Here is an 8,657-nt window from a genome sequence, read left to right on the forward strand (position 1 = left end):
AACCATGTGGGGAGTGCTCTTTTCTTATCACGGTATTATTTTCTGCTACATCAAAGCGCCCTGAGTGGAGGCGTTTTAAGGTGGAGAAGTGAAGGCAGCATCTTTCATGCAGTGCTCCTCAGCCCCTTTCTTTAAACCACACCTCCAGCTGACTATAAATTCTTCCCCTCTGTAGGATCGCTCTCAGCCACACACAGACACGACCAACAGACTCACTCACGCAGTGTCTCTGTTCTCAGCATTTTTTCGGAGAATGCTGTGTTTTCAGCGCATGTTTCCTCGGCATGTTTTGGCACGACGGGCCGAGTCTTGACGGAGCTCCTGAATCACAGTAAAGCTCTTAGAAGGGGACTGTTGAATCTGACGGACCACAGTGAGAAGGGGACTCGGTGTCTAAAGAGAGGAGATTCTGGGTCAGAAGAAGCTACGACCACGACCAAAACGAAGGATTTAACTTTGTGATGCCTGCCTGGGAACACCTTTAAGCCTTATCCTCCCATTTGCCTTGGCATTACACACAGTAGGACTTCTACAACTCTGACTGCTACTTCTCATTCACCATTTCCACCACTGTTATGTTCACTCAAAAAAACATGTCTACAAATTCATCAGTTGACCACTGCAAAACACCCAACCCAGGCACATATGAAGTCCTGTCCTGGCTGATGGTTGTACAGTTTGTGCTGGGTCTGCCTCTCAACCTGTCGGTCCTCTACATCTTCATCTTCAGGTATGAGGAAACACAGTCTCTCTATCGCCGTCTTTTCCCTGTTTTCCCAAAGCACTCAAACGTATCGTGGAAGGAGTCAGAGAAGTCACGCTGAGTCGAGGACTTGAACCTGACAGCTGATGTTTGACTCATCAGCTGGTGTGAACTCTTTGACATTTAGGCTCATCGAGTGATTCAAACCTCGACATCATAAAAACAATGCTGGGTGCATCTTTAAAGACGTCATTTAAGCTGTGTAACATCCATGCACCTGATTTTAAACTGCTGTAATAAGACGACCAGACGTGCAGATTCAGAAATCCATCATAAATTTTGGAAGCAACTTTAAAGATTTCAGTGTTTCATTTCTTTGAAAAGCTCCATCGCTTACGAACTCGTGAGCCGAGCCACGTGCAGCCTTGTTGAATTCACTGACTCCTTTCACAGAGCGCACACTAAAACATTAAAACATGTTAATGTGCAACGCGCTGAGCTGTGGACTCTGACAGCGCTGAAGAGGCTGCCAGCATGCAAAGACTCTGTGTTTTCTTTGGCACATTTTCTTTTTCCACCGCTGAAATATACAGTTCAAGTCATGAGATACTGAAAAAATAAATTCCAAACTTTATGTCGCTGCACGCATGCATCGATGTGAGGCATCCTTTCGTCAGCATGAGGCAGAGTTTGAGACGACAGAGTGACGGTACGATCGGCGTCACAGAATAAACTTGGAAACAGTTAAACAAATAACTCTTTTGTTGCTCACTTCCTCTTCAGGTTCAAGTTCTGGAAGAACAAAAGCATCTTCCTCTTCAATATTGTGGTTGCTGATTTCTTGCTGGTGGTCTGTCTTCCTGCCAAAGTGTACCATTACCGCCACAACCTGAGGCGCAGCCAGAATGCCGCGGTGTGCAAGACGATGCTCTTCATGCTGTTTCTCAACCGAGGAGCCAGCATTGCCTTCCTCATCACGCTGTCCATCGATCGCTACTTCAACGTGGTGCATCTTGGGAGGAGGAACTTTGTCAAAATGCTGAAGAAATCTCCTCAGATCTCCATCGTCATCTGGCTCCTGTTGCTGCCCCTCACCATCCCCACCATGGTGAAGACCTTCGAGTGCTGCAACAGTCACGGCCGAGCAGTTGAGACTCCTTATCACGATGTGACAGACACCTTCAGAGAGGTACGTTTCATTGTTCTGATGTTGTATTTGCACAGCTTTAAAATATTCACCTGTGACGTGGAAACCAAGAAGGCTCTCATCAGTTTGATGACAATGTGAACAACAGACCAGCATAAACAACCCAAAGTTAATGTTTAACACTTAATAAGAAGTCATTTACAAAGCCTCATATCTACACACACGGACTTCCTCGAAAGCCGACAGTCATTTCAGTTAATTAGCATTGGTGGTTAATGTCTCTGCTCCCTGACGAGCAGCTTGCTGCAGGCAGCGTGAACAAACACGCCCACACATCACAGCACACAAAGGTTATCTGAGTATCTTGATATCTTGAATTTATAACCATTTAAGTCCCACTTTTCTTTGGCTTGAGATAACTGGGACCATCGAGGGGTTTGGAACTGAGCCTGTGTTTTGCTGACCATCATCCTCACACACGTCGCTCTCATTTCTTTTAAGGCCGTCTTCTTCACCCAGATCATCATCCCCTTCATCATCCTCGTCTACTGCACAGCACGCATCGTCAACCGGCTGAGGAAGAAGACGGTGGGAGAAAAGACCAAGCTGAGGCGAGCCATGTGCGTGGTCATGTCCGTGGTCGTCGTCTTCTCCGTCTGCTTCCTGCCCTGCGCCGTAGCCCGAGCGGTGCTGCTGGCCGTCAGGCTGAAGAACTGGCAGGCCACAGAGGACGTGGTGGTTCAGGTCTACGACAGCCTCATGGTTTTGTCTTACATGGACTGCCTGCTGGACCCGCTGGTGTACTGCTTCTGTAACTCGGGCTTTAAAGACGCTTACATCTCCACCTTCTGTCCTACGTTTCTTCGGAACAGACTGCTGAACTCTGACTTTGGCCTGGGAACAACAACGAATACAACGTCCGGAACTAGAACCATCTCTTTGCCAATAATAGAGAAATGATCCGTTTTACTCGTAAATCTCAGGTTACTTCTTTCTTCACCGTGACGCCTCTGCCATACAGATACAGTAACATAACCACTGCTCCACCCACACAGTTATTTTCAGCTTCTCTGGCAGATTAGACTGATTCTCTGGAAATGCTGGGTCGAGAACAAGGCAACATGTTTGTCATTTGTGGGTATAACCATCACATCACCTGGTCAAACCACCGTCGGCGTAAATGCAGCCGGCGCTCAGGGTTTATCTGCAGCCGTGTTGCACAAACGTACGCTGTGCAAATCAGTATTAAGTTGTATATTTATAAATAAAATAACAATACTGAATATATTCAAAGTATGATTCAAATGCAGTTTTTTTCTAACTCTTGGTCTTGCAGAATAAGTGTTTTATAATGGCTAAGACCCGATATGCTACTGACCTTCAATACAGCAACTAGTTAACGGTGAATGTGTGGACCGTAATATAAACTGTTACAGTGTGAACAGTTTCATATTTTCTATTTTGCATTTTCATGAATAGAATGATTAGAACAAGGCGTTCAGGAGCTGAGACCTGGTTTTTCCCTTGTGACTGCATTTACTACATACGATAAGCCCTGCAGCAACTATAAAGTACTCAGCAGTACAGAGCAGAAAGGCAACATAATGTGCAGAAGCTTGTTACCGCTGCTGAACGATGCGTGTACCCTTACAGTGTTTGCACAGCCGTCATTCATCGCTCAGGAAACTGTATCTCTGTGTCCATCATCAGGACCTCAGACCGGTACTGTCTGTTCTTACTGCCGTTTAACCCTCAGTGCACTTTGTGAACCAATTTGTACATCTCACAACTGCCGGCTGAAGCCATCTTCTCTGTGGTTGCATTTCCACGTCCCGTCTCACAGCGATGTGTGACTAATTATTCATGCCTCTTTTATATGCACAGTAAACCAGCGTGACTGCATTCTGGTGTTTAAAGGAAGGTAAAAATGTTGTTCCACAACCACTACAAGAAAAGTCAAAGCCAAGTGGACTGCACGAAGCTGGAAGGCCGCTCCAAACTCTCCTCCTTCACACTGTACACAATCTTGAGATGTTGATGAATAAAAGTGAATTATTTGTATAAGATTGAGATACTGGCTGAAGATCTTTGTATATGCTGCTGTAAACACACAGAACACAGGTGATAGAGGTAAGAGCCTTTTCTCTGAGAAACATGGAGACACTGACAGACACACTCTGAGCGGTGCACCAACACGCAGAGCTTCTTCTGTGCAGCCGCCTTCCTCTTTTTCTAATGGTGTAACATTATCCCAGACATGCACAAGAAGCAGCACGATGCTGATCGGCCTCTTCGGCCTCCGTTTTCCAGCCCTTTGCAGGGAGCTGCTGCAGTTCGTTACGGTTGCACTCTGATGGAAACAGCTCCACTTCCACCGAGAACATGCACTCATCTGCACAGTCGAACACGGCGAGCTGAAGCAGGACATTCCAACGCACCACTGTCCACACATTTCCAAACTTTGTGTCCTTCTGAGACGAGCTTATGGACACATTAGCGCCTCGCTTTGACAGATTTTCTGTTAGTTATGTTTGGAACATTCTGAGGTGTGTAGCCGTCGCTGAGGCGCAGGTTTTATGGGTGCTGCAACGTGAGAGCTGGCAGTGGCGGTCAGGTTGAGGCAAGCAGGAATATCAGCTGCAGCAACAACAACAATAACAAAGAAGTATGACAACAAAAGCTAAACACAGAAAAACACTGCACATCAGTGTTATTGTTGCTGCCTTCTTTGCTGATTGGCTCCAAGCCCTGTGTGCTTTTTAAAGCCTGTAATGGCTTAATGTCTCAGGCACAGACTGACAGCGGTTTTAAAGGAATGTAGCTCGAAAGATAAGTGACAAGTGTGGAGTTGGAAAATTCCCAGGAAGGAGAGAAATGCCATAATCTTCATGATCGGTATCTCCTGATCTGAACCTGCTCGGTGCAGCTCAGGTTCACGTTTACTGGGGATGCTGAAAAGCTGTTCGCCCTGGGTGTAGTAGCAGGAGTGCGGCTGGATGCTGGCAGTGACCTCCCGATTGGACTCTTGATGATTCAGTTTCATGGGATAAAGACCAATGTTGCATAAAGCACTTCTGAGAATCTGTCCTGGGAACATAATGTATTCAATAAGAGAGCGACTCTGTTGTTTCCTAGAATATGAAAGTAACCCTGTGGAGCTGAACACTGCATAGTGACAGTAATACATCTTAGTGGAAGTGATATGCAGTTAGCTTTGGAAAGCTAGCTGGCTAACGCTTACCTGCTATTCATGTTAGCTTAACATATCTTATCGATGTTGGTGCTGATAAGTGAACCAACAGGTAACAGTCAGCAACTTGGACAACAAATCTTGATTTATGTATGCAGAACGTATTTGTTCCAGCTGAACACAGGAGGCTGGACATGTCTTAAAGCACTGGTACAGTCCTGCTGTGTTTTCAAAGACGGGCTTCAAGGTTAACTCTCTTTCTAACTATATTCACATCAATCATTAATTCAAAGGTCTGAAATGAAAACACGATGACTAACTACAGTGAGTTAGCATTACGAACCGGGCTTTCAAAACTCGCCTGTCATGTCACTGCAAGTTCAACCGCACACCAAACTTCATTTAAAAAACTGTGTAAACTGAGGCACTTGTTTTAGGAATCACATGATTCAATCTTAATGTTAAACCAGACTAGAGAACCTGGCTTACATCCTAACGCTTTTCTTACAGACTGAAAGCAGTTTTACAGAATTTAACTGAAAAGTGACAAATTCCCAGGAAGGGAGAAAAAGAGCCATAATCTTCATCATCAGTATCTCCTGAGCTGAATCTGCTCTGTGCTGTTCAGGTTCACATTTGTTGGAGATGCTTTATTCCAGTGCGGGGTGTAGTAACAGGAGTGTGTACTCTTCAACACTGACCTGTTCCTAGAAGAGTCAACAGTCTACTCTGCCCCCGTAGGACCTTGTAGATCTGCTCAATTTGCTGCTGAACCACCTCATATGGATGATCTGGAGGCTGCCAACAGACAAACTTTAAGAACTTGACCAGTAAAAGAGAACAAGGCACGTTCCAGTGACTGTGTTTGGAGGTTTCAGACGATTTACACGAGCAACAATAATCTGATATTCTGCTGCTGCCTGGTGGCAAGAAGAAGAACTGGACTAAAAGTGGACCTGACTGATTCATTTTCCCGCGTCCTGACAGAAAACACGCGGTTGGCTGGAGTCTGCGTCTGCAAACCGTTTCTCCTGTATGACTATCAAAGAGTGGTGCACAGCAGCAGCTCCACGGAGGAGCTCCTGCACTTTCATTAAGCTTTTAAAACTATTTTCTGTTTTCAAAGTCAAAAACTAAAAAAGGAGTGCAGGTACATCATCAGTAGGGTTTTTTACAGTGTAAAAGTGTTTTTAGGTGGACTTTTCCTTCAATCACTGGGATTTTCTGTAATACAGAAGAGTAATACTCACCGGATGCACTGTCTGATTTATGGTCTTTATGTCTTCAGCAGCCGGCTCATGCTGAGAAACAGGGATCGCAGCATCATCAGGGTTCAGGGCAGAGGAGAGGTCAGGGTCGGTCTTGCCCACCATTGGTTCACTCTGAAAGGCCAGCAGGCCCAGTCTGTCCCCTCGGTGCTCCACCCCACTGATCCCTGAGGTGGGTGTGATAGGCGCAGGAGACTGGTCTGACTGATCTGAGTCCATGCATGTCCTCTGGTTCGCTCTCTCCATGGCTGTTTTAGCAGATGCCATTGAACTATCCTGGCTCAGCTTGTTGACACTGAGCTGGTCTTCATCTGAACGTCGCCAGCTGCAAAATGTATTAGAAGTGGATTAATTTAAAATGCCACAGAATGAACTAAAAGGCTTTAACTTTACATCTCCCACGAGGCTCCAACTGCAGTTATCAGATCTGCTGCAAAGATGTTTACTTAGTTTTCCAGGTCGCGTTTTTTTTTGTTTTTTTTTGTTTTTTTAATGAACAAAGATGGCCGCCAGGAATGTTTCCTCCCTATCAAACAAAGATAGTTTTGCAATGTTAAAATGTGAAAAACTGGAAGGTGAAAGTATTACATCTTAGTGGAAGTGACTTGAAGTTAGCTTCGGAAAGCTAGCTGGCCTGATGTTTACCTACTGTTAATGTTAGCCACTTAGCTATCTCATCTATGCTAACAGTCAGTTAACATTACAAACCAGGCTTTCAAAACTCTGCCTGTCACACCAAACTCCATTTAAAAAACTACAAATTTACTGTACAAACTGCGGCAGTTGGTTTGTGAATCAAAATAGTTCAGTCTTAACGTTAAACTCTCCATCATGTAAAAGTTAGCCTACGACACAGCCTAGCTTACGCCCTCTAACGCTTTTCTTAAACACTTCCACGCAAGATCGGAGTAAAAGTTTAAGTTTTATTGAAAATTAATTAATCCTAAAACTTCAATCGACAGTTTAAACAATCTTGTAATGTCTCCTGTCAGAAGAGTAAAGATCTGAAGACGCAGCGACACACAACGTGTCTGTTTTGTTGGCCGTATTTTATTGAACATTAAGTTAGCTAACCTACCTGACTTGAATCAAGTTGCCGTGAGTTACCGTTGAGAGAAGTTTACGGTTGCTGTAGTTACTGGCCATCGTCATGTCCGTACGTGTTTGCGTCACAGAGACCAACTGACGTTACGTACAACCGCCCCTACAACAGATTTAACGTCAGGTTGAAACCGTTGGAGCACGAACGTTTCTTCGCCTCACAGCAGTTGTGAAGGAAGCGATACAACAAACTTCCGGTAGCGCCCTTCAAAATAAAGTAGTTAGTGATTTCTGAATGTAATGAAAAAAACTTGGCTTTAGGTTTTCATTTTATTTTCTAAGAGGTTTATATATGAATTCTGAGCAGTGCTGCTCAAAGGAGAAGCCTCAGGTCGTGTGTGTTGGTTGAGGTCACCTCAGTGGAGTTGATCCACGTGCTCATACCTCGACAAACCACATGATGGCAGCATGATCACGTGTTTTATTCAGATTCAGCAGCAAGCCCAGAGGTACATGCAAATTGGACAAGTGATGGTGTTTGTGTGAAATGAAAGGCGGCAATGATGTTGGCTGTGTGTCCTGTATGCACACTATGAGATTTAGATCACAGAGGATGTTGGTAATATCCCAAAAAGTGCTTCCTCAAAACATAATCATCATTTCCTACACAATTCGTAGACCAGGCACAGATTGGGACCAGATTTCTGTGTCACAGGCTGATCGTGATCAGAGTCTGTGCAGCTGTCCAGAGGTGAACCAGGTTCTTCAGGCCCTTTGAGGACATGCAGCAGGTTTCTGGTTCCCGGCCTCGCTGGATTCTGGCAGCAGCCTCGTTTCTAAGCCTCGTCTCTTCATGTCTGTGTCGAACAGTGTTGTTAACACACTCAGTCCCAGACTGCTGACACAGATACCAGAGCAACACAATGATTCCTCACTTTGAGGACATTCTCACATTACAGGATGAAGAATAAGTGATGAGATTTTCAATGCATTAACCAGATATTAGAGGCCAGTTGTCAAAACTCAACGTACAACACATTTAGGTCTGGACCAAAAAAGTATGGATGCTCAGTTCTGACTGTACTTGACTATTAGTGGAAATACAAGCTGCTGTATCAGGGGTCCTCACACTTTTAACTACAGTTATGTTAATTGTGGTAAACTGGTTCAGGATCCGTGACTGAGTTCCTGTGCAAAGTGTCGTTCTGCCCGCTGTGCTCAGACTAAGAAACATCATTAATAATTAAGGATCCTACATATTTAAAAAGCCCTTTGTACCCCAGAAAAATAAAACAGCATAAACATAAT

The 8,657-nt window shown here is 44.7% G+C and overlaps 1 protein-coding gene across 1 annotated transcript; it reads left to right on the forward strand.

The window, feature by feature from the left end:
• The first annotated feature begins 204 nt into the window (after positions 1-204).
• LOC143336472 (hydroxycarboxylic acid receptor 2-like) lies at positions 205-3,053 on the forward strand. The gene is made up of 3 exons (XM_076756672.1): positions 205-730; positions 1,487-1,892; positions 2,352-3,053. The coding sequence occupies exons 1-3, from the start codon at positions 576-578 to the stop codon at positions 2,808-2,810; spliced, it is 1,020 nt and encodes a 339-aa protein (XP_076612787.1). The 5' UTR covers positions 205-575; the 3' UTR covers positions 2,811-3,053.
• Positions 3,054-8,657: the final 5,604 nt, after the last annotated feature.

Source organism: Chaetodon auriga, chromosome 18, assembly GCF_051107435.1.
Source record: "Chaetodon auriga isolate fChaAug3 chromosome 18, fChaAug3.hap1, whole genome shotgun sequence".
In the NCBI taxonomy this organism is placed as follows: domain Eukaryota; kingdom Metazoa; phylum Chordata; class Actinopteri; order Chaetodontiformes; family Chaetodontidae; genus Chaetodon; species Chaetodon auriga.

Bases quoted from the DNA above. Each gene is read 5' to 3' on its own strand.
- LOC143336472 (XM_076756672.1), top strand. From the start codon at position 576: ATGTTCACTCAAAAAAACATGTCTACAAATTCATCAGTTGACCACTGC. The intron at 731-1,486 runs GTATGAGGAAAC...CTTCCTCTTCAG, and splicing joins CTCTACATCTTCATCTTCAG to GTTCAAGTTCTGGAAGAACA. The intron at 1,893-2,351 runs GTACGTTTCATT...ATTTCTTTTAAG, and splicing joins TGACAGACACCTTCAGAGAG to GCCGTCTTCTTCACCCAGAT.